At 37.5% G+C, this 26,738-nt stretch overlaps 1 protein-coding gene across 1 annotated transcript in view; it reads right to left on the bottom strand.

Annotated features, from left to right (window-relative positions):
- SAXO1 (stabilizer of axonemal microtubules 1) overlaps positions 1–26,738 on the bottom strand; it is a 113,216-nt gene that overhangs the window by 17,861 nt on the left and 68,617 nt on the right. Inside the window, exon 2 of the mRNA XM_044657021.1 lies at positions 15,101–15,283. Coding sequence (XP_044512956.1) covers positions 15,101–15,283 — 183 coding nt within the window. The remainder of the gene's footprint in view (positions 1–15,100; positions 15,284–26,738) is intronic.

The raw sequence follows: 26,738 nt of genomic DNA, 5'->3' as shown, positions 1-26,738 counted from the left end.
TGGGGGCAGCTGGGTAGCTCAGTGGAGTGAGAGTCAGGCCTAGAGACGGGAGGTCCTAGGTTCAAACCTGGCCTCAGCCACTTCCCAGCTGTGTGACCCTGGGCAAGTCACTTGACTCCCATTGCCCACCCTTACCAATCTTCCACCTATGAGACAATACACCTAAGTACAAGGGTTTAAAAAAAAAAATATGAGAATATGTTGGATGGGGTTTGATCCATATAGTGATGCAAATCACTTAAGGAGTGAACACTCAAATCAATGATTTATTGACCCATTTGACTACTTGTTTTTAATTAATTGAATTTAATTAATTTGATTTTAGTTAGTCTTCTATGGAGAAGCATCTGAATATGTAGGATCTGGAGTCAGAGGATCCAGGGTCAAATATCGGCTCTGCCCATTTACTAGTTATGTAACACCTTCAGTAAATGACTTTACATGACTGGGCATCAGTTTCTTTTTCTGTACAATTAGAGTAACTTGATTATATGAGTTCAGAAGTCTCTTCTAGCTATAAATCTATGATTTTAGAAATCTTTATGAAATCCCCCCCTTATTAAAATAATTGCTAAAGGAGAGCTGGGTGTTTCCCATTCCCAATCTCCAATAATCTCAGTATGGTGTAGAAGTGCCTCTGGGTATTTAAAGATTATGGCCAGCAAAGTGTTAAATCCATTGAGTCCAAGACTATGGAAAGTCTTCAAATAAAAGCCTAGTGATAAACTTATGTCTCTTATCCAATAAGCCACATTGCTAAGTCTGGAGAAAATGGGCTTTTTACTAACAAGCTGACCAATAGGTGATTGACTTCTTCTGATCACAGAAACTCATGATAACCACACCAAACTAAGGCATAATAAAAGAGTTGTGATATGATAAGAGGGAACACACTGATGAAATCAGAGTTTCTTGACATGATTAACAATATAAGCAGCACACACCACAGATATTCCTAGAGCTCATCCAATCCAGTAGTTAAAAAGTAAGGTTTTCAGTAATGTGTAAAACAGGTAAGTAAAGAGTGAAAGGGCTTCTCTCAGTCATACCATCCCAATGATAGGATTAGTATGAGACTCTAAAGAGAATGTGTAAGTTGAATTGCTCTGGATCGGGGTGGGAGGAGGGGAGGGAAAAAATACAAATCATGTAACCATGGGAAAATATTCTAAATTAATTAGACTATATAAAAAATGTGTAAGATCTCAAGTAGATTTCAGATGCTTAATGCATGCTTTCTCTGCTCTTCTCTCTTCAGCTTAGCAAGCATGAGGAAAGTTAAGTCAGACACACTGTTTTAAAACCCTTATCTCTAAAGCTGTGTGACCCTAAGCAAATCATTTGACCTCTTTTTGCCTCAGTTTTCTCATCTGGAAAATAGAGGTAATAATGGCACCTACCTCCTAGGGTTGTTGTGAGTCTCAAATGATACAATAATTGTACTCAGCACAGAGCTAGGCACATTAAAGCAATATAGAAATGTTAACTGTTCTTCTAATAGCCAAAGAACTAGCTACCTACCTTGGATTGTTTTGTTTATCTAATGGAGAATAATTCTGGATCCTGTGGGGGACAGAGCCATATGTCCCTTTTCCAATTTCCCTACTGCTTCCCCAACAGAGGTCCTTACTCCCTCCAAATACAGCCCATTTATCTCAAAGACTCTGACTCTGTTCAGGCTAACACTGCTGTCAAAGAGGGAGTCACATAGCTTTTGAATTCCAACTGGCAAGTCATATGGCCAAAACTACCAATAGCTAGTGAGATGGAGGCAGACTATCAAGCCAAATAGTAAATTAGGGGGTTATTAGTCATTCTTCACAAAACTCATTGCCCAACTGATAGGTCCTGCTATGCTAGCAATACCACAGATCATCAGCAACTGAGATAGAAACTGAACCCAAAGGTGAAAGCCCAAACAGATCTTCTCCAGCCCCATCTTCCCACTCTGTTCATGACAGCCTCTTTCTGATCTCCATCCTTCCAACTCACCTCAAGATGTCCCCCTATACACAATGCAAGGGAATTCCCTTTATAATTCATGGATATTAAGCATCAAGGTTACAGTTTTATGGTCATCCTCCCTCCTTCCTTCTAAAGCCCAATTTACCCCTATGTCTCAACATTAGCTATAATTATTACTGTCATCTTTTTTCCAAGGGCTCTTTCTCATAACCTCTCCAGGCCAGTCTCCCAAAAATAGTGCCATACTTCCTTACCAAGCAAGGAGTAATGTTTCCATTTTCCCTAAAGCCAAAAGATATATTATACCACCTTCTTTTTTTTAACCAGATTTACCTAATACTTACCTCAACATTCATCCAGTTTTACCTCCCATCCTTTACAAGATATTGGCCCAGTGGGCTCCCACTTAAGTCTCCCTCTTTAAAATCAAGGGATTGGTAGAAACCCATACCTCAAAAGATCAGAGAATGAGGAACAGGACCCATATGCATAAAAATATTTTAGCAACACTTTTTGTATTGTCAAAGAAATGAAGGGGATGTACATCAACTGGGAAATGACTGAACAGATTGCTGTATATAAATTTAATGGAATACTATTGTGTGATATTAAAAAAAATAATGAGGAGAATAGTTTCAGAGAAACCTAGGGAGAAATATGAAGTGAGTAGAAATGGAAGGACAATTTATGCAATAACAGCTATATAAAGAAAAACAACTTTGAAAGACCTGCACACTGACCACAATTTCAGAGAACTGAACTGTGATAAAACATGCTACCTTCCTCATAATAAGGAGGTGATGGGATCAAGGTTCAAACTGAGAAAAAAAATAAATTGGAGATAATGGCCAATGCAGGCATTTGTTTTGCTTGACTATATGTATTTGTTGCATATGTTTCCTTTTTTTTTCTTCAATGGGGGAAAGGATTTTTGTTCATTTAAAAATATATAATTTTTTAAAAGATCAGGGATAGTAGTAGGCCTTATGGTTATATGTCTGGCAAGGTCCATTTTCCCTCTAATTTTACCTGATCTGTGGTTAAACTCATTTTAGGGCTGCAACAGGAAAAAAATACAGAACCTCACCTTTCTAAATGGGCTATCTCCAAAGTAACTAACTTTTCCCACCTGGGGAGTTAATCCCTAACTAGTAGAAATATGATTGCCAAATCAACCAATAAGCATTTATTGATTGTCAATTTATTAAGTGCCAGACACTGTACTAGGCACTGAGGATACAAATACAAAGAGTGAGATAATCCCTAATAACAAAGCATTTACAATTTAATAGAAAACAATGACATATCTAAGTGTAAACAAAATAAATATTAAAATTATAAATAAATGGTAATTAATTATAAGTTAGAGAGGGATGGCATTAGTAGATGAGTGATTGTATAGAAGGAAGTGTTTGAATAATGTCTTGAATGAAAAAAAGGGATCCTATGAGGCAGAGACAAGGAGCCATAGTCCAGGCATAGATGATCAGAGTGCTATCTCAGGACAAATGGGTCTTAACTCCATCTAATCATGGAATATCAAAACTGAAAGTGACCTTAGGAAGCATCTAGTCAAACCCTTCCATTTTACAGATGGGGAAATTGTTAAAATTCAAAGGCTATTCACTTCCAAAAGAAGTGAATTGTTCATTCATATGGGCTATTCGGAGTGAAAATTAGAAATCTCAGGCCAGTGCACTTTTGACTACACCAAAACCGCTGCTCATATCCAAATGACATTATTCCTCATGACAGAATTTCAGTGACTGGAAAAGAAGCACATAGTACAACTCTCTTAGTTTGACATAAATTTAGTTTAAGTCAATCTAGCTATAGGCAGATCCTTTATAAGAGAGCATCCAAGGGTTAGTAGAAATAGATTTACATTAAGAAATGGCTGAAAATAACAACCATTTCCCTCGTGTGGCATGTGCTGTAAATTGCAGGCTTTTTAAGATTTATGAGCAGTAAGAGTCATATGCTATTCTAATGGCATCCCATGCTGTGATGATAACCTTTCCAGAAACCAGGTGTTTTTTTGTGTTTAGGTTTATCATCAAGCCAAGCAACCAACCAATTTGTTACACCACTACCCAAAAAGCAGGCTGCCAAACTGCCTAGGGCACCAACCTCAAAAACTAAGCCAGACCTGTCTTAGGTTCTTATTTACACATTCAGCATCCTAGGGATAATGGTGAACACCCACCAAGCAAGACACAGAACAGAGCTGCGGGGCCATAGGGCTTGGCTGTACCCAGCTATATCCCAGGTCCTCTGTGACAGATATGTTCCATCCATATTCCCTGACTATCAGTGGTAATTACCCAAGTCACATGCTCCTTTCAAGATTCCCAAACTAGGACTCTGAGGTAAAGAGCTGGAGATATAATTCAGGATTGGCTCAGATCAACTCAGGTTTTGATAACTCGATACCTTCTCAGCTCACCCTCACTTGCCTCTCTCCCCTGTGACTGGAGGGTTGAAGAGCAGGAGGGGAGAGCATTAAACTCCTCCCAAAGCTTTCCTTTATAAAGATTTCACAACCTTCCAGGTAAATCCAATTTCCATCAACATCTCTTCACATTCACATGCCCACAGATACACCTTATGGTGGTAACTACCACCACCCCCTATTTCAGCTTCCTTTTCTGTATTGTCTTCCCTCATTAGACTGTAAGCTCTCTGAAGGCAGAGTTGTCTTTCTTTTTCTTATTTTTAACTCTAGCAATTAGCACAATGCCTAGGCACAAAGTAGGTGCTTAATAAACGAATTGAATCAACTGGTAATCTCATTCTTTAAAGTGTCTAAGTGGAATTCCATGGATTCTAAGGGTATGAAAACCATTGTGGTAGACTTTCAACTTATTTTCCCTTTTTTTTCTTTCTGAGATCACAAAAAGAGAGGGAGAACTGTTTTGGGGTTTTTTTTCCCCATTCTACCACTCACCATAAGGCACTGGATGTTCCTACCACCTTTTCTTAGTTTGCTGTCAATCACGGGAGAGTAGGATTTCAAGCTAAACCTACTTTAGAGCACATCTAATTTCATTCCCTCAATTTTGCTAATGAAAAAACACTCTTAACAGCCCAGTTTCTTAATCTACTCAGCATTCTATGACCTGCCTCTCCACTCAAGTTCATCCATACCCTGGAATGTTTCCACTTTTTTATTTTGCTGTCTCTGCAGGAATTCTACTACCATGATTAAGAACTCTGAAATTCTTTTATCCAATCACAACTTACTATTTCATTCCATCTTTCCTTAGACCTTACTCCTCTCCTAAACTTATTCAACCTTGCCAATTTTTGTCCTAACTCTAACCTCCAATCCCACCCTCCCTTCATTCTTTTCTGATGCTATCACCACTACTTTTCTTATACTTTCCATTGCTGTGTCCCAGACTCTTTTCCCTTTCTATCTTCTTTCATGACCTCATTAGTTCACATGTACTTAATTATTATCTCTAAACTGATAACACCCAGACCTAGTCTCACTCTTGAATTCCAGTAGCACATCACCAATCAGATATTTCTAACAGTATATCCTTTAAGTCTCTCAAACTCAGCATGTCCAAAACAGAACTCATTATCTTTCTTCCAGAACGTAGACTTTTCTCCATTTCCCAATTTCTATCAAGGGTATCAATAATCCAGGTTTAAGGACTTTGATTTGTGTTATCTTTGATTCCTCACTCCTCCTCACCATACATGTCTAATCAGGGTGTACAGGTTGTTCAGAAGACTAATAGCTCTGGCGTGAAGGCTTGCCAAATCCTTTTCAGGACAGTTTTCCTCTTTTGGTGTGTACCTGCCACTCAGCTCTTACCTATGGTTCCAAGAAGCTGTTACATGTACATCAACCATACTCCAGTGAAACTGTCTCAGCAGACCGGCTAAATCAGGACTGAGGTAACCAACAAGCCTCAAAGCCATTGCTGAGTTAGGAGGATTCTACTCCAAGCATTCAAAGACTTCCCCAGAAGAAGGAGTGGATGAAAACAGTACTGTGGAGCACTGAGAGCTAGGTTAGGCATCATAGAAGCCAAGGTCATCCACTGCAATCCAAGCCATTGCCAGTCATCTTGACTTTTATCTTGCCACTGCTCTTGGATAACTCTGAAAGAGAGAGTGAAGCTGATGGCTCTATGCAATTCTGCCTCCTTTAAATTCTATTTATGCACAAGTCAAAAGTCAAAAGACATCACCCCGTGATGTCATTTTAGTCCTCTTCAGATATGAAGGACAACAACCTACCAACCAATCTAACCAACTGCCAAATGTATTTTTTACTCCCACAATCTCATGTTCATCCATCACCTTTTCTCTACTCACACAGACACCAATCAAATGCTATCAAGTGTCTACCATGTTCCAGACACTGTATTAGGTGTGAGGATACAGACAAAATGGAAACATTCCCTGCCTTCAAGGAGCTTACATTCTTCTGAAGGAGACAATATGTAAATAAACATTTATGTGTGCATACATATTACATATAAAATAAATGAGATAATTTGGGGAGGGCAGGCATTACAAACTAGAGATGGTCAGGAATCACTTCATTGTAGAAAAGTGGTGCTTGAGTCTTGAAGAAAATAAAGGATAAGAACTGCCTAATTCTTTGAGCAAGACCCCAATTTTGCCACCCCCCCCCACATCAGGGTGAAGATCACAAGTACAGGTAACATGAATTGAACCAGTAAGAAGAGATGGATTTCCTTTCCCTAATCCCTCTTTTACCATGGTTCAGAGAATTGGGCCCAGAAATATTTGGTTCTTTTCTGTTTTTTATATCTTTCTCATTTGAGGGTGCTAGTGGAAATCCCCACCAAACTTGGGAATTCAAGCTATGGAGGCCTTGAATCCAGGATTACAGGTAGGATAATACAGCCAGCCAGCCAGCCTGACAGAAAAGCCCAAAGAAGCCAGGGTGCCTAAAACATGTCCCCAAAAAGAGTTCTGGAATTGGAACTGAGACTATATAGGACTCCATAGGAATAGAGCTAAACTAAGAACCTAATACTCTTCCTCTTCCCAGACACTGAAGTGGTATAAAGGAAGAAGAGAATTATATAATATTTAAATAACAATATATAAAGGAGAAAAATATGCCTCCAATATGTCAAGTGAAGTAAGTCTATATATTTGTATTTTTAACTTTTGAAATAAATATTTCTTTGTAAAAAAAAAAAAGCTAATGTAAAAGCTAATCCTATTATTAGTGGTTAAATGGAATTGTGGTACAGGAGACCCTCCCTATACTTGGGAGAAAACCCTTTGGAAAGCTAGAAAGAACTCTAGACACACCAAAAAAAATCTCTTTAAGGGTACCAAAAATCTCTGGGGAAGAGGAGACATGTAACCAACCTGGTTTTCAGACTGTGAGGACCACAGAAGCCATGTTGTTACTACTTATGTAAAGCAACAAATAGTAGTAGATTGAGAGTAAGCTATGGATCCTGGAAGATCTTGATTCAAGTCTCACCTCTAATACATACTGGCTATGCACTGAATTGCTTTGATAAAGAAAGTTTTCTCATGGAGAATCAATGACTATCAATGAAATCACAGGTCTAATCTTTTATCCTCTTTAAGTGCAATTTGTCTTAGTAAATGCTCTGAAGGCAGAGACTGTCTCATTTTTGTCTTTGTATTCCCAGGATCTTGAATGGAATTGCTATTGTTTTTCAGTTGTTTCAGACTCTTTATGATCTTCTTATGGATCATGGAGTTTTCTTTTTTTAACTTCTACTTTTCTTTTTTTTATTTTTTATTTTAAAATATTTTTTCCATGTTTCCATGATTCATATTCTTTTCCTCCCCTCTTCCCTTCCCCCTCCCAAAGCCAACAAGTAATTCCACTGGGTTGTACAAATGTTATCACTTGATACCTATATTTCCATATTATTCATTTTTTGCTATAGAGAGATTTTTTAAAGCATGGGGTTTTCTGACAAAGATACTGGAGTGGTTCATCATTTCCTTCTCCAGTGGCAAATAGAGATTAACTGAATTGCCCAAGGTCATATAAGTAGGAAGTTTAAGAGGCTGGATTTGAATTCATATCTTCCTGAATCCAAGGCCAGCACTCTATCTTCTGTGCCACCTAGCTGCCCAACGCATAATACCTGCTTAATAATTGCTAAATTCCTCACCAATTCAGGAACTGCCCATAATCCTATAGCAAGTAGTATCTAACCTAGGATTAGAATAGCTCCTCAGACACCAAATCTATTAGTCTTTCTACTATATACCCTAGTCTTTATGATCATTTAAAGTTCAGTTTTGGAAATGTTTCAATGTCTCTGTTTCTTCCCTTTGGCAAAATTGATATTTTTATGTCTAGGGAAATCTTTTAGGTTTTGTTTTCATCCGTGACTATGTAGAATATTTATAGTCATAAATAACATGTATGATGAATCATTTAAATTCATCCACTGAGCAAATTTCATCTTCCAGATAGTGAGGAGCATTCAAGTTAGGGTCTACAGAATGAGGCAGATTGAGTATGGCTTCTTCACAAAATTTTAGGTTTCCTCCTTTCATCTATGTTTATAGGCCACTACAAAAATTTCTCTGAATTTTGTTGTTGAATTTCCAAGACAGGCATTATGGAATTCTGAACTGTGTGCTTCCAATTGATACTTGGATTGTTCCTCTTTTGGCTGAAATTTTAAATACAATCAGAACTCTCATTTTTTGGTGACCTCTGAGATGCCACATGATTGATAACATCTGCCTTCTCTAACATTCCAAGGAAAAGATACCCCTCCCTCTCTTTCCCTGCCAACAACATCCCCATCTCTAGACTATTTAGACTGACTTCTGTTCAAATGTTAAACTCTAATACATGTCCCAGTGGCTACATCTCTGGGAAAAGGTTGGGTGTTTTTCCCCCCTCTTTTTATGATTCTATATAACTTGGTTTGGCTGGCGAGACTCTCTTGGAGAAGCTTCTTCAGCCAAGGGAATAATAAGAGAAGGAAGATGCTAAGTAAACAAAGGAAAGTCTTCACCAAGAACAAGAAAAAGAATATGAAGGAGCAAGCTGTTACCACTTCTAATCAATACATACAACTTTCTTTTCTCTCCCTCTCTCTTACAAACTTCTTATTTTCAGGGGGAAGATTCATGGCTTCTGACCCTTCTGGGTTCAAGGGATCTCTGGGTTCAGCCCTGAGGATTAGGTTTAAGTTAAGGTTCTAAGAACCTTAACTTAAGACAAGATTCTAGGAACATATGATTGATTCTCATCCTTGTGGTTTTCTCAATAGCAAAAGAGAAACTTCTATTTTGAAGCCCTGTTCTCCTGCTTACTGACTCTTTTTCTGGAACCACCATTTTAGGAAATGCTATACTTTACCTCACATATCTCAGTTCACTCAAAGGAATTCTCCTCCTCCTCAAAAACCTCCTTGTTATCTCCTAGGGAGCCTTCCCATCCCCTTTCCAGTTACTCTTTGTGTGTTTGTTATCTTCCCCTATTACATTGTACTCTCCTTGAGCACCAGGGACTGATTATCTTGTTTGCTTGCATTTGTATCTCCAGCATTTAGTACCTCGCTTGGCACCTACTAAGTATTTTATCAATGCTCATTAAAAAAGACAGAAGGGGAAAGGTCTTTAGAAATTACCTAGTTCAACTTGCTCATTTTACATAGGAAGAAACTGAGACCCAGAGGTATTAAGTGACTTGCCAAAGAGCTGTAGAGAGGTAGAGAGTGAACAAATTCTTATAGGGCCCTCCAGTCTCCCCAACCCCAGACTGGGTTCCAGTTACAGAGAGACCGATCTTTTCCTGAAGAAGTATGACTAAATCATGTTTCCCCATTTCCTGATAGAGATACAAGATGAAATATACATTTTTTGATATGGCCAATATAGGGATGTTTTGTGTAACAACAAATGCATATTCATTATAAAGGTTTTTGTTTTCCTTTTTCCCAAAAAAGGAGAGTAGGTGGGAGGAAGAAAAAATAAGTGCTCATTAGCTGAAAATACATATTTCTTAAATTTTAATAAGCAAGCCTAAATTTGCCTCAATTTTCCAGACTCCTCTGGTTAGAATAATTACTCCCCTGCCTGGTGGATAGAACCCTTCCCCAAGGATCTATTAATAATTTTAGTCCCAGCTTTGCCACTAACTGTGAATGTATAGCATTCACATTTCACTTCTCTTTATTGGGTCTTAAGTTTCCTTATCTATAACTTGATAGCTCTAATTGATCTTCTTCCAGTTATAACAGGCTGAAATTCCATGAGTATGATTTGAACACCTAGTCTTTGGAGCTGACCCTGTTTCTGAAAAAGAAAACACCCAACACAGTCAAAGTAGGATTTCACTTAATTCTCAGCGGACAGATTGGGACTAAATTGAATTAGAAGGACATGTTAAGTAGGCCTGAACTCATAATCTCAGTAGATATAGATAGATAGACAGACAGATTGATTGATAGAAATAGATAGATAGATAGATAGATAATATATGATATAGATCTCTCCCACATAGCAAATATATATATGTATATATATATAAATATGTGTGTATATGTAAATATATACATGTGGTTTGGCAAAAAAATAGAAATAAAGTTTGCTTTGTATTTTCTCCCACTTTCTTAATGTACATACACATAGTTCTCAGAACATGCCCCCTCCTCATTTTTCAGTCTTTATATGGAGAGAAATCAAGATAATGCAATACAGAACCAAGGCTGAAACTCAAGGACAATGTAAGAATTACAGTATATTTCCGTTTATTGACAAACAAGTTTTATCAAGTCCACCCCCACCCCAAGGGTAAGAAGAATGATCCCTTGCCAAGAAGCAAACAGGATCAAGAGAATGCCCCACATCCTTACAGAGCCCATTGAGGTCCTTTCTTCTTTTAATCTTCTTTCATCTGTAAAAGATGGTCAGAGTAAGTGAATAAGAAAAAGGGAAGATCAAGAAAAGGAGCCACCCAAAAAAATTGGAAAATGAGAGGATGTCCTTTGATTGGGGAATGGCTGAACAAATTGTGGTATCTATTGGTGATGGAATAACTATTTTGCTTAAAGGAATAAAGAACTGGAGGAACTCTATGTGAACTGGAAAGACCTCCAGGAATTGATGCAGAGTGAAAGAAAGAGAACCAGGAGAACATTGTACACAGAGACTGATACACTGTGATACAATCAAACATAATGGACTTCTCTACTAGCAGCAGTGCAAGAATCCAGAGCAAGGCTGAGGGACTTATGAGAAAGAAAACTAGCCACATTCAGAGGAAGAACTGGGAGGAGAAACACAGAAGAAAACTCCTTGAACACATGGGCTGATGGGGATATTATTGGGGATGTAGACACTAAATGATGACTCTAGTCCAACTATCAATAATATGGAATTAAGTCTTAATCAATAATACATGTAAAACCCAGTGGAATTCTTCATCGGCTAAGAGGGGTTGGTGGTTTGGGGGAGAAGAAAAAATTCAAACAAGAAAAAAAGAAAATGAGGCACTATGGCCAAACCAGGGGATAGGAAAAAGTCACCTCTCTTGTCCAGTAAGAGTGGATGCCCCAGTCTACCACTGTGCTCCCATTACAAGAACCCACCACCTGAGAGTTTGTTACTATTCTGTCCTTGAATCATTTCCACAAAGCTCTCTTCTCATGGAGTTCCCAGGAATGTGAAGGCCTCCACTTATACCCATGACTCTTGCCCTAAAACTTATTCCTTCCTAGACTTTCCATCACTGGACTCAGAAAGAAAGGGCTACTATTCTGCACCTCTTCCAAGCCTATGTCTGGAGACCTCCTCCTAACAGGATCTATTGCCCAGGCCCTACAATGCTGTTTATAGGTTGTTGCTCTTACTCTGCCCTGGGTCAACAGAACAAGAGCCACTGCCCTCCGTTCTACAGATATAAGATCAAAGGTATGCCCATTACTGTGTGTGACTGAGGTGAGGTGAGGGTACAAGATATGGGAGTTGAGAAGACTAATGAACTGGAAGATTAGATATTTGAAAAGATGCCAATTTGCATGTTAAAGCCTCCAGTGAGAAGAATGGGAAATAGAAAGGCTCTGGTCCTAGATGGGTTCCTAATGGCAAAAGGCCTGATGCACAAAGTCCTGGCCCAGACATCTGAGGGGCTTTATTAATGTCAAAGCACCTGTGCCAAGCAACTCTTCTTCCCTTCCTTATCAATGTCCTGGGAGAGTGAGACTATCATCACCTCCCTTCTAAGGAATGTTCCAGAACCAAAAGGGGGGCTCCACCAACTCTGCCCCATACCAGTAAAACAATTCCTCAGTCCTTTGTAACCTCCAAGCAGCCATTAAGAAATAGAATTGGAACACATACACTGACACAATCGAATGTCGTAGACTTCTCTACTAGCAGCAATGCAATGATCCAGGACAATTCTGAGGGACTTATGAGAAAGAAAATGATCCACATGCAGAGAAAGAACTGTGGAAGTAGAAACACAGAAGAAAACAACAGCTTGATCACATGGGTCGATGGAGAAATGATTGGGGATGTAGACTCTAAATCACCACCACCACCACCCCCAGTGCAAACATTAATAATATGGAAATAGGTCTTGACCAATTACACATATAAAACGCAGTGGAACTGCTCATTAGCTATGGGAGGGAGGTGGGAGATGGGGAAGGAAGGAACATGAATCATGGAAACATGGAAAAATATTTTAAATCAATTAATTAAATAAAATTTTTCAAATCAAAAAAAAAGAAAGAAAGAAAAGAAATAGAATTGGAAATCTGCACCTACTGCCATGCCTATAATCTACTCTGAAACCATGTTAGAAAAGTAACAATTCCTCAACCTTCTATGACCATTGAACCACCCAGACATCAGATCTACCACCATCTAATGCCAACCATGACCCAGGTCCTTCATGAAGACTCCCATAATCACACTGGCTTCCCCTCAAACATCTTGATCTCCCATCAGCCTCCTTAACGCCTATGATCATTTCTTTCATAGCACCTCAGTTATATATGCCTGCCCTTGATCTCACTCTCATATCTTACTGTTTTATTTCAACGATCCAGAACTCTGAAATTCCTCTCCTTGATCACAATCTCCTCTCCTCTCCCTCTGACTCATTCCTTTTAAACCCATTCTTCATCCTTCCCAATATCTCCAGTCCTTCCTCCCTTCCCTAATATCATACATATGTGGTCTGGTCTCTATTTACTTTCTCCATAGTCCTGACTCTTGAGTTAAACAGTTCAACTATATATTGTCTTCTACCCTTGAATTTCTTGAACATTTGTCCTGTCACCATTCTTCATCACTATCATCATCATTGCTATCATTTATATAATGTTTACTATATACTGTGTGCCACACTGTGCTAAGTGCTTTATAATTAATATCTCCTTTAATCTTCACAACAACCTCAGGAGGCAGATGCTATTATTATACTCATTTTAAAGATGAGGAAACTAAGGCAAACAGAGTTAAATGACTTGCTCAGGGTCAGACATACTACTAACTGAGGTCAAATTTAAATTCAAGTCTTCCTATCTCCAGGCCTTTTCATTCTTTATCTTCCATTCTAGGAATAGAAGTACAATTTCCAGTCTGGTTCAAGATCCAAAGAATTTAGAAGTCCAAGAATCCAAGGACTAGCAGCAATGCCTTGAAGAACAATGGTCAGGGTCAGCAGAAACCACCACCAATGCCAAATTTTCTTCTTCACTGCCTTGAGCCTATTGCTAACCAGTGGTGGCAACATCTTTATTCATCTCCTACTCTACTCTCACATGCCAACATACTACTTTAGACCTTCATCATCTTTTTTCTGAACTATTGCAAATAGGCTCCAAATTCATCTCCCTTCAAAATGGAATGGACTCCTCTAGGAGGTTTATTCTCATCAAGGGTCTTTCAGGTAAGGGTTAGATGCCCATTTGTCTCTAATATTGTAGAAGACACCCATTTAAAACCAAAAATTAGTTACTGAAGTTGGCTACTGAAGTCTCTTTTCAACTCTCAAATTCTATGGTTCTTTGAATTTCTGATCTTCTGAGTCATCGATTTAGATTAAGGTTCTGGATTAATAATCTGGATTCAAATCTTGCCTCCAACACTTGCTAGTTATATGAACACGGGGAAGTCACTTAAATTCTCTGAGTCCCAATGTCTTTAACTACAAAATAATGAATTCTTTTCTAGAAAGTTAATAAAGAAGTTTTTCTTTATGCCAAGTCTAAATTTCCCTTTTTCCAACTTCTTTGCATTATTCCTCATTCTGCCCTCTAAAGCTAAATAAAACAAATCTAATCCCACTCAGGTGATAGTCTTTCAAATATATGATAGCCTACATGTATTCCCCCTGAGTCTTATTATCTTTGGGCTAAACATCCCCAGATCTTCATATGACAACTTTATGAGGTAGGTAATGTAATTATAACCCTTACTTTACAGAAAAAAGAAAAGAAGATTCAGAAAATAGGCCAGAATCATATAGCTAGTTAAGATTCAGAGTCAAGATTAGAACCCAGGTCTTTAAACTCTCAACAGAATGTTTCACTTACTATATCATAGTGCTTGGCTTCATCAGGTCCATGTTTGGCCTACCTTCCACTTCTGAATCTACACTGGGAAAACCTGTTGCAAAAGCAACAGGTTTTTTTACTGGAATTCTCTTAGAAACTTGCTGTACTTCCCAACCTATAAAATAAGCAGACTATGATATAGGCATTTTCAGGACACTCCTCCAAGTAGAAACAGGAGGTCCCACTCTGGTCTTTTTGCCTAAGCAGGAAATAGAGTCCTTGGTTAATCAGGCCACCAGAAAACTTTAAATGCCCTGTTAGGCATTTTTATTAATAGATTACTATTATTACTATTAGGACTTCTATAAATTCATCCTTTAAAGCATATTCCTCATTCGTTTGCTTTTGGGGTTTTTTGAGCAGGTTTCCCTCAGGAGATGCAATTATAGTCAGAGACAACTTGGAGGTCTGACTAACCACCAACTCATCATAGATGATTAGAGATGGTAGAGGCAGGGGTTCCCAGCTAATAGGTAGACTCCCATAAAGACATTTTGTAAGAATAATCCTAGTATTCATTATCATTTCCCCTAAACAAAAAGATATTTATATTGTCTTACCTGGTTGTAGACATGCCCTCCATTGGCGCAATCACTTTCTGATAGTCTATCCTGGGCTTGAAGGATTCTCTTGGTTGATAGCTCTGATGGATTCCATAGTTCTCTGTGTACTCTGAAAGAAGACATCTGTTGTTCTCTGATGGATCATAAATCTTGGTAGGAATATGAGGGCAACGATGACGCCTAAAAAAGAGAAGCAGAGAAGTTAATGACTCCATTAATGTCCTCCTCAGATGCCTGTTCGAGGTATAGAGGCAACTAAAGATGAATGAAGGCTCCAGGCTCCAGAAGGTCTTACCAATCAAGAAAAGATTAAATTTTTGGAAAGGAGGAACAGATTATTAGTAATCCATAGATCAGCTAAATCTATTCAGGGGGGACAACCAGCAGCAGAAGTTTAGGTTAGTAAAAGGGTACTGAATTTTTTTTAGCCATGACAACTGATCTACTGAGCACAATTTATTAAGGTAAAAAAAAGAGAATCTTAAGAGTCATTAAGTCTAATTCCTTCATTTTATAGATGGGGAAACTGAGGCATAGAAAAGAAAAATGACTTCAGTCTTCATGATCTATCCACATAGTATTGAAGAAGTTATTAGAGAACAAGTTTTAACAGTAGGTACTAATAAATTAATTAAATTACTTCCAACTGTTACTAAAGGATATGAACTCAAGGTACATGATTCAAAAATGTGATCTTCAAAAAGAGACTGTCATAAAAAAAATGCACTAGATTGGTGATCTGGACTCAGGCTTGAGAGCCAGTTGTACCACCTTGGTCAAGTCATTTCAAAATGCAAGAGCTGGTCTAGACTCTAAACAATCTCTAAGGTCCCTGCTAGTTCTATAGCCTAAAACATAGGTAAATAAGAATAGTCACCCATCTTCTCTGAAAATATATTTGAAGTAGCTGGTATTAGTGAGAAAAGAAAAATCAATTTTAAAAAATCACATAGATTCTAACATGATTTTGGGTAAAACAATGCAAATAAAAATTTTTGAAAATGTTAGCACAATTCATGGCAATATCAGGAAAAATATTTGATTGAGGAATAAACCAGGATTACACCAGGAATCGGTATAAAATAATTTACCACATGCATTATGTTAATTACATTAAGATATGTATAATGGGTACAGTTTTCTATATAAAACAAGTGCATTTAACAGGAAAAAAATAAAGAAAATACTAGCACTAAATGTAGTTTGAGAAGCAATATCATTAAATCTGCTTTTACTTATTAGTAGAATTATTCTAGAAAGGAAATTAGTAACGAATGGAATCCAACAGACTAATCTTACAGATGAGAAAACTGAGGCTGAGAAGTTAAGCGATTTGTCTAGGATCACACTGCTAAGAAAAGCAGAGGGAATAAATGAATGGAAGTCTTTCTTCCTGATTCCAGATCCCTTCTCTACCCACTACACCATACTGCCTCTTTGAAGCAAGATGATAGAAATGGTTCTATCATCAACTTGTTAATCATACATGCAAATTAGGGAATGCTCATGTTATTCTCTTCTAAGACATCCATTTTTATTATAAATTAATACAATTTGGCAGTTATAGGAAGCTCTCAGATCATTAAAGAGAAATCTGTATGTTTTTGTGAAACTAATTGCTAAGATAATAACTGACATATAAAATAGCAATTTCAAGTTTACAGAGGATTTCTCTTGCAAAAGTGCTTTGAGGTTGGAAATAGACAGGTGGCTCAGTAAATGGAAAACCAGGTCTGGTGACAGGAGGTCCGAGGTTCAAAACTGGCCTCAGACATTTCCTCTATGTGTGACCTGGGCAAGTCACTTAACTTCTATTGCCTAGCCCTTACTGCTCTTCTGCAAAAATCAATGGGGATAGCATTACTAGAGCATCCATCTTCACATCCCAGGGTTTTCTGGTGGTTCAGAAAGCCTTACTTAGACAGACCTTTGACATTTACATCTTAACATTCCCATAACCTACATTTAGCAGCAAAGACAGGAAACTGACTCATTGCCTTCATTTTCTTGTTCCAACTTTGTCTACTTCTCCAAACCATGCTGATTCCTACCAATAATCCATCTCCAAAACCATACTGGTAATTTTTTAAACTGACAAATAATAGAATATGCCACCTGCACAAAATAGTTTATGCCTAGAAATTTATTTTCTGGCAAACTATTTCCAGTCAAGACAGGGAAAAATCCTTCTGGATATGCATGTCCCTATCGTAAAGTGGGTATCGTTACAAGAAGTTAAGATCACTAGCAGCTGGATCAACACATTGTATAATTGACATATTTGCAATGAAATTGTAATTTTAAACCACAAGGTTCATTCCTTTAAGGGCTTTGAAACCTATTTTTTTCTCTGTTTCCTAGGACTAGGAATTTGCTTTAGCTACTGTAAAAGAAAGGAAAAACATGCTATACTGTCAGTCAGTCGACAAGTATTTAAGTGCACACTACTGATCTAAATGCTAGAAATATAAAGAAAGGCAAAACCTATTTCTGTCTTTAAGTGTTTTACATTCCATCTGGGAGACAACTCAGTGCAGAATTGTTTTAATTATTCAAAATGGAGTGTATAAAATATTTAATTGCAATAATCATCTTATGAAATACTAGTAGCCTTCAAAGAACTTGCACATTTGGAGGCACGTTCCATGTGACAAGTATTTGTCTTTCCTCCATTTTCCAGGAAATTTTGTGTGAATGTTTCATGTTTATGTATATGTGAAAATGTTTATGAACAAAAACCCAATTGCTTTTAGTAAACAATAGATTACAAACATATTCTACACACAGCTCAGCAATATGTAGGTCATTTTATTTTGTTTTGGATATGACAAATTATGAGATAGTTCGCAAGAACAGAATGATCATTGTAAGGTTGAACCATATAACACTTTTCAGTTATTTTTTATGTGACTTTTTATTTTTCTCTCTCCTGGTTTCATATCTTCTGATCCCGAGTATGAACAGGAAGCCATTTGAGAGGGTGTTAGTAATATATTGGGCCCCTGGAGGAAGTGTCAGCAAGCATGAAAAAAACAAATCCAACCATAACAATACAGACCGTTCATCCAAACCATTCAGCCACATATGTGTAGATAAGGCTCTCTGGTCTCAGTCTTCCAATCGGTTTGTGACTTCTAACCCAGAAAGGAGAAAATGTCTCAGAAAGTGATAGGATGTCAAGGATATATGATCAGATCTGTGTTTTAGGAGAATCCCTTTGGCAGCTGAGTGAAGGATAGGTGGAAGTGGGGAGAGACCCAGTAGCAGTCCATTGCAATGATCCAGGTGTGATCTACCTGTATTCAAGGTAGTTTGGGTATCAGAGGAGAGAAGGGGTCATATTAAAAGATGTCTCAAAGACCTTATCAACAGATGGGATATGTTGGGCAGGGGGAGGCAAGAGTGAAGAATAACTTCTATGATGTGGACCTAGGAGGACTGTAGTGTCCTCAACAATAATAGGAAAGCTTAGAAGGTGGGATTTTGGGGAACTTAAAATACTGAGTTCGGTGTGAGACATATTATTGAGATAATACAATACCCAGTTTGAGATGTCTAATTGGCAAATGGAGATACAAGAGTGCAGCAGGGAAGTTAAGGCTGGATAAATTGTTCTAAACATCATCAATATAGAAATAATTGAATTTGGGGAGTTAATGAGAACACCAAATGAAATAGTATAGAAAGAGAAAAGAAGAAGAAGAAGAAGAAAGTCCAGGACAGAGCCCAGTGAGATATTCATGGTTCTCAAGACTGACTTAAATAGATGCCACAAAGGATATTGAGAAGTAGTCAGCTAGGAGAAGCAGGAAAAAGTAGTGTCCTAAAATCCTAGAGAGAAGAGAATATCAAGAGAGTAATCAATAGTGTCAAAGACTTCAGAGAAGTCAAGAAGTAAGATTAGGAAAAGGCCACTGGATTTAGCAATGAGGAGATCATTGGCAACTTTAGAGAAAGCGGTTTCAGTGTAATGATGAAGGCAGAAGCCACACGGTACAGGATTAAGAAGAGGATGAGAAAAGAAGTGGAGGCACCAATACAGTTTTATAATCACTAATAAAACCCATGATACATTTATGTAAGATACAATTTTAAATGATTAAATTACAAAAAAATACATCCAACTTAATAACAAAAAGGGTTTTTAAATTATAAAATTCAATGTTGGCAATGCAGTGGAAAAACTAGTATACTATAATTGCTGCTTAAAGTGTGAATTGGCACATGTATCAATGACTTTACTAGGTGATATATGCAATAAGAATTTCAAAATTCTTCATAACTTTAAATAAGACTTCCATTATTAAGCCTATACCCTAAAGATGTTATTGAAGAGAAAAACAAGACCTATTTGTACAAAAATATTCATGGTACCATTTTTCATAATAACAAATGTCTATGAACAACCCACAGAGATTAACAAAATGGGATATATGAATACAATAGAATATTACTGCACCATAATTAATACTAAGTATGAAGAATACAAGGAAGTATGGGGAGACATATGAAGTGATGCAAAGTAAAGACAATAAAACAAGATAAGGATATACATACTAACTACACCTATTGGACAATAACAATAACAATAGCAAAAAATCCAGGGGGAAAAATATGCTACAGAAAAAGAGTTTTAGAAGAACAGGAGAAGTGTACAGAACATTTTGTTATCTTGGTGAGACTCCAAGAAGCTTGCAGCAGGCTCCACTGTGGTTGTCTGCATTTTCTCCTTTTAGTGGAATGAGATTTCTAGCAAATATTCAAAGAGTTGAACTCTCCCTATCACTACTATAACTTGCCTCCATGCCAGTTTTGTGATCTGCATCAGGAATCCATTATCCACTCAGTTTTCCTCATCTATTAAATGTTTCTAAAATTCCTTCTAGCTTTAAATCCTATGATTCCAGTTCTGTCATGGTCTATTGTGGAGACTATTACTCTTGGATTATCTTCCCCAAGGACAGGGGATGAGCTTAATTGTGAAGGACATGTCAAAATCACTTAGGTCCCTTCTTGGATGTACAGATTTTTCAGATAAATCTGAGATGACAGAATTGTCATCATGGTAATATCAACTCCACATTCTCCACGATTTCCTCCTTCCCCGATCTGGGGACTATGAGCTCCCTCACCTAAGAGCAGGAAGAGAGATGAGTCTTACCCCATAAAAATGGTCCCCAGCCAGTGTTTGTGAAAAGGGTGCTCAATCAACCATGTAAGCAGAGATTCAATACATTTTTTAAAAGTCCATGAACTTTTTTTAAATGTATTTTGATAATGGTATTCCAATATAATTGGCTTCTTTTCTATTTAATTTCATTCGCTCAGTTAAAAACATTGTTCTGAGGAGTATGCATAAGCTTAATCAGATAGTCCATGACACAAAAAAAGTTAGGAATTCCTACCCTAAACTCTCCATGATTTGTAAGAAACCTACCATATCTTAAAGTTCACTCTAGCCAAGAAGGAGAACACAGGATCATCAGATATGTATCTTGTATGTTAAGAGAGATTTCAAAAAGTAGAGTTAAGATAAAATTTTAGTGGGGAAAAAAATAAGATGTTTCTTTGTTCATGATGCCATTACTAGACTAATAAATCAAAGGAATATTAGAAATTCATTTTAATTCAAGAAATAGATATTAAATGTTAATTTTAACTTGTTTATTTAATAAATGTTCCACAAAATAAATAAATGTAATACATGCAGTTCCTGTAGTGCTATGCAATGTGTGAAGGAAAAAAAACAAACAATCCTTGCCCTCAAGGAGCTTAAATTTGGAGGGGGAAGGAAGAAAGAGGATAGCCTAAGGGGGGCAAGTTAGTAGACTTGAGGAACAGGCAACTGCCACACCAAGAAGACCCAAAATATAGATATTAACTCACAAGACTAAGCAGAAACAATTCTAAAACTTTCCAGACTTCTGTTGTATACTCTTGATTTTTTTGCCTTCTCATCTCCCTATCGCCAAAGGAGCTAGAAAAAAAAAAAACTGCTGGAACTATCCCTCTAAGAGGCTATTATACTCTAGTGGTTACCTCACCAGCTCCTACAGGACTTATGCAGATGGTTCCCCATTTTATATATCCAGCCTTAGTCTCTCCCCGAAAGCTTTAGGCCCACACCTCACCAACTGCATATTGAAAATGCAAAATGCATGTCCCAGAAATATCTTAAACTCAACATGTCTAAAACTGAATTCATTATCTTTCCTCTTACACTATCATCTTACTTAGTTTAAGTTCTCTTCATTCCTCACCTAGATTATCACAATAACTAGCATTGATATAGTGCTTTTAAGTTTAGTAAGTACTTTACAAACATTATCTCATTTTATCCTCCAAATAACTGTTGGAGGTGTTTTTATGATTACCATTTTACAGATGAGGAAACTGGAAGAGAGATTTTAAATGACTTAACCAGGTTCACACAGCCAGTAAATGTTTAAAGGTAGATTTGAACTTAAGACCTCAAGTTCAAGTCCAACATTCTATCCATGGAGCCACCTGAAATATACAAAAATTGCTGAAATATAAATTAACTCAAATTGGTGAAAAGTCCGTCTTTTTAATGTCAATGCTCTCATTTTGTTATTTGGCTATCTTACAGTAGCTACTAAAAAATGTCAAATTATATTGAAATCATAGGACTTTAGTTTGATTATCATGTACTCTGATGCCTCTATCATGGCACTGAGGTGACTTATGGTTCTCTAAGTCTGGGTCTGTGGAACACTAAATAAGGCAAGTTCTGCCAAGTGGTGCAGTGGATAAAGAGCAGGACCTAGAACTCAAATGCTGCTTTCAAATCTGGTCTCCAACACTTCCTAGCTGTGTGACCCTGGACAAGTGACTTAACCCAGTTTGCCTCAGTTTCCTTTTCTATAAAATAAGCTTGAGAAGAAAATGGCAAATCACTCCAATATCTTTGCCAAGGAAACCCCAAATCGGGTCACAAAGAATTAGACAAAACTGAAAATGACTAAAGACAAATTGGTGACCTCTCCAATCAACTTAGTGAGCTTGCATGGTTTGACTCTATGTCTGGAGGTATATAGAAGTAGATAGAATGCTGGGTTTGATAATCAGAAAAAAACTTGAGTTTGAATCTTGCTTCAGATACTATTTATGTGATTCTGGGCAACCTTTCTTAGCCTCAGTTTCTTATAATAGTATCTGCCTTCTAGGATTGTTCTGAGAATCAAATGTAGAGAAAATGCATAGCACTTTGCTAAGCTTACAGTGCTATGTAAATACTAGCTATCATTTTATCATTGTTACTATTATTATCTAAAAAGTACCTCCCAGTAGAATATGAGCATGCCTTGTCAAGTCACAAAAAGTCCAGATGATTTCATTGACAGAGATTCAGGGGGATAGATGGACTCTAAGAGATGGCCTGTTATTCTCTTCACCCAGTGGGAGAAGCCATCCCATTTCAGTATTAAAGTGAGGTGTAAAAGAAGAAACATTAATGGAAATTTGAGGTGGAAGCACAGGTAAGAGAGTAGACAAGGGTTTACATGAGACCTTAAAGCTTTCCTCTTGGACAATGTTCATGAAACATAACTCCTCGATAGAGGAAAGGGATCTTAAATTCCCTAGACAGTGTAATACTGGAATCTAGCCTCCTATCCAGAAGAATTTCCTTAGCACTAACTTTGTGAATTGACTTCTTGCCCCATAATGAAGAGTACTCAAGTTCAAGAATGTGAGGGTCAAATTTTCTAGAGCAAAGGTTCTTAGCCTAGGGTCAGTGAATTTTTTTAATATTTTCATAATTGCATTTCAGTGTAATTGATTTCCTTTGTAATCCTACATATTTTATTTATGCTTCTTAAAACCTTATAAGAAAAGCTGAGTACTACATAATCGATGCCTTCAAGTTGCAGGACTAGGGAAGATTTTTGAGAGTCTTTTGGACAGCAAGGATATAACTCAGTCAGAACTTAAAGAAATCAATTCAGACTCTTCATTGGAAGGTCAAATACTGAAGCTGAAGCTTAAATTCTTTGGCCACATAATGAAAAGACAGGATTCATTGTAAGGGGCCCTGATGTTGGGAAAGATTGAAGACAAAAGGAAAAGGAAAAGAAATGGCAGAGGATGAAATGGATAGATAATGTCATAGTAACAATGAATATAAACTTGTACAGAGTTCAAGAGAAAGTGGAGAATAGAAGGGCCTGGTGTGCTATGGTCCATGGGTTCACAAAGAGCTGCACATGACTGAACAATGGAACAACAAGGAAAGATCTATGACCTTCCTCATAGTTCCAAAGGAAACTGTAACATACACACACACACACACACACACACAAATTACAAGCTCCAGTTTCAAAGTGTAAGGGGGAAAATAAGTTTGCAAATTGCAAAACCCTGGTTTCTTATTTTCCCCCTTACAAAAGAGAAAAAAAAATTCCTAGTTGGAAAACAAGTCAATGAAATCTTTAGACAGTGCATAATGGGAATCTCCTTCTAACGGGAAGGAGATTGTTCATTGAGAAGTTTCAAAGTAAATTTTTCTTAGGGGAATCTGAACCTCTTCTGGATACTTGAAGTCTTTTTTTAAAATCCTTACCTTCTGTCTTAGAAATTGGTTCTAAGACAGAAAAGCTGTAAGGACTAGACAATGGGGGTTAAGTGATTTGTCAGAGGTACTAGAGGTCCTGTAAAAATTGTGCCTTCCTGTGTGTTCTTTTCATCTTTTCATCCCATTTTCAATGGGATAAAATTTTTTAAAACTGTCCCATATTTAAGATGCATTCAGTATACTGAGTGCCTGTGTAGAAGTTAGACTTAGTGAAAACTAAAATGAGTTATACCCAATATATGTTTTGAGATTTTCTTGAAAAAACTCTAGGTGGGGCAATATAGCCACAGAAAATGATGAGGACCTCTGGGGAATCAGTCAAAGCTAGATTCAAACCCAATCCAAATAAGCTCAGAATCCTGGGGAATCAGTGAGAATGTGTATCAACTAGACCATGGGTCACACTGTTGTTTGTCCTTTATTTAAAAGATAACTGATGACATCACAGAATGTGTTTTTATTTGAAAGTGAATTGCATTTTACTGAGGCAGAGTTGTACAAAATTGGCAGTCTCATTCTCTCTTCTAGAGTCATCCAAGTTCAGTGGCAAGACAAAAATCAAGATGACTGTCAATGGCCGAGGATGCAGTGGATGACCTTGGCATCTTCCATGTCTGACCAAGCTCTAAGTATTACATAGTATAGTGCCTTCTTCAGTCACCTTCACGGCCACTGGAAAAAATTGTTCTCATCTGCCCATTCAGACAAAAAAAATCTTTGCATATCTGGGTTAGATGTCTCCCTAACTCACCCACAGGTTAGAGGTCTATTGGTTACCCTCAACCTGGTTTAGCCCATCTTTCCAAGAGAGTTTTACCAGGATGTGGCTGGCTGCTGCGTATGCTACAGCTTCTTGGAGCCATAGGTGAGAGTTGAGTGAAAGGTGGACACCAAAGGTGAATGAGAGCACCAAAAAGGGCTTGGTGAGCCCTCACACTAGATGTTCTAGACCAGTGATTCCCAAAGTGGGTGCTACCACCCCCTGGTGGGTGCTGCAGCAATCCAGGGAGGCGGTGATGGCCACAGGTGCATTTATCTTTCCTATTAATTGCTATTAAAATTTTTTTAATTAATTTGCTATTAAAAGTTTTTAAAAATTAATTTCCAGGGGCGCTAAGTAATATTTTTTCTGGAAAGGGGGCGAAAAAGTTTGGGAACCACTGTATCTAGTGCTCCTTGAACACCTCATACACTATACTAAAAAGGCTTCAAAGTATGGGTACCATGAAACATTGTATGTTTATTGTACAGATATTTTTCTATATTTGGAACTAAGTAAATTCAGAGACCACTCATCGTTGGGTTGGTGACAGAATGATTTTTTTTTGGCCACTCTCAAAAAGATTTATTCAAGGCAGCAAGGTGGTTCAGTGGATTGAGAACTATGCCTAGGATAGGAGGTCCTAGGTTCAAATCTGGCCTCAGGCATTCTTACCTGGTTGACTGTGGGCAAGTCACTTGATAAATCAATTACCTAGCTTTACCACTTCTTCTGCCTTGCAACTGACATTATATTTATTCACTATAATTATAAATATTAGATTTATTATAATTTTCAAGACAGAAGGTAAGGGTTTAAAAAAAAATCTACTCCAGAGTACAGGGGATTTCAATCTGAATTGTGAAAGCAAAGGGAATACCTACACAGATGAAATTACATATCTTTGAAGTGCTGAACCACTAGGGATAGAAACATGATCACAATCTATGCTGACACCATGTGTAGAAGGAATAGCAGCAGGAATTTTCCTTCCTTGCATTCTGAGGTTTATGTCAGCTATAATATGCTTGATCTAACCATGACCTTTTGGTATCCTCCAGAAGTCAGGGATCTCATGAACTTGTTATTCTCTTCTTTAAAAACCTGATATGTTGAATTTCAAATAAAACCAGACAATAGTGCTTCGCAAATTTCCCCTACCTTCTGTTTGTAAATAAAAACCTAGTCGTCCAAACTTAATCAGAAGAAGAATTACTATTTAGATTTGGCCACCCACATAAGCAAAGTATAACAAATTTAGTGATAAAAAGAATGATGATAATAATACCACCAACACAGACTTATAGAGCACTTTAAGGTTCACAGAGTGCTAAGGAGTAGGAATCATGGGTATTATTTCCCTCATTTCACACAAGAGAAACTGAGGCTCAGAGAAGCTAAATGGCTTGCTCAAGGTCACACAATAAGTATCAGAGATGGAATTCAAGCTGAGATCTCTACTAATTCCTTGCTTGGCACTCTTTTACCATACCACAATGACATCTATTCTCAATTCTGAAAGACTTCTAGACCTTGGACCCTTGAGTTATTGCTCACAGGAGGAATGAGGCATAATGAGAACAGAATTTTACATGTGGGAAACGGGAAAAGAAAACACTCATCTTTCACATAAAAATCCATATTTTGTTGAAAGAACTCCACATCTTCTGTTGGTAAGCTCCTCCCATTGAGTAGAAACTCCTGGAGAACAAATACTATTTGCTTTTTTTTTTTTTTGCCTTAGTATCTCTGACATCTAGCACAGTTCCCTGGCATATAGTAGGTGCTTAATAAATCTTTGATTTTTTAATTTTCCTTGCCACCACTCATTTACAGGCTTTCATTGCCACCTGTCTCAGTGGTATATTGTTATAAATTCCTTATATGCCTTCTACTTCTCTTCTCAGACCTCTCCAATCTGTCCTTTGAACCACTTTCCCAGTCTGAGACAACTTAGGATGTTGGCAGCAGAGGCTTGGCACACACACATAGAGGCAACATTAGCAGTGGGCCTCAGACGTGGCCACAGCAGCAACAGTAGTTTGAGGAAATCTGAGCCCAAAGATGATAAAGGGGGCAGAACACTGGTCAAAAAGAGATTACAGGACATCCTTTAATGGTGTTGACTAGCAACTCTTATTTCCCATAAGCAGTTCTAGTTCTTAGTTTCAGGGCAGAGAAATAGGTAGAAAAATAGGAAAGAAAGAAAGAAAGAAAGAAAGAAAGAAAGAAAGAAAGAAAGAAAGAAAGAAAGAAAGAAAGAAAGAAAGAAAGAAAGAAAG

Source organism: Gracilinanus agilis, chromosome 1 (assembly GCF_016433145.1).
Source record: "Gracilinanus agilis isolate LMUSP501 chromosome 1, AgileGrace, whole genome shotgun sequence".
Taxonomy (NCBI): domain Eukaryota; kingdom Metazoa; phylum Chordata; class Mammalia; order Didelphimorphia; family Didelphidae; genus Gracilinanus; species Gracilinanus agilis.
The sequence above is the reverse complement of the archived record's forward strand: the minus strand, read 5'-3'. Positions and strand labels throughout refer to the sequence as shown.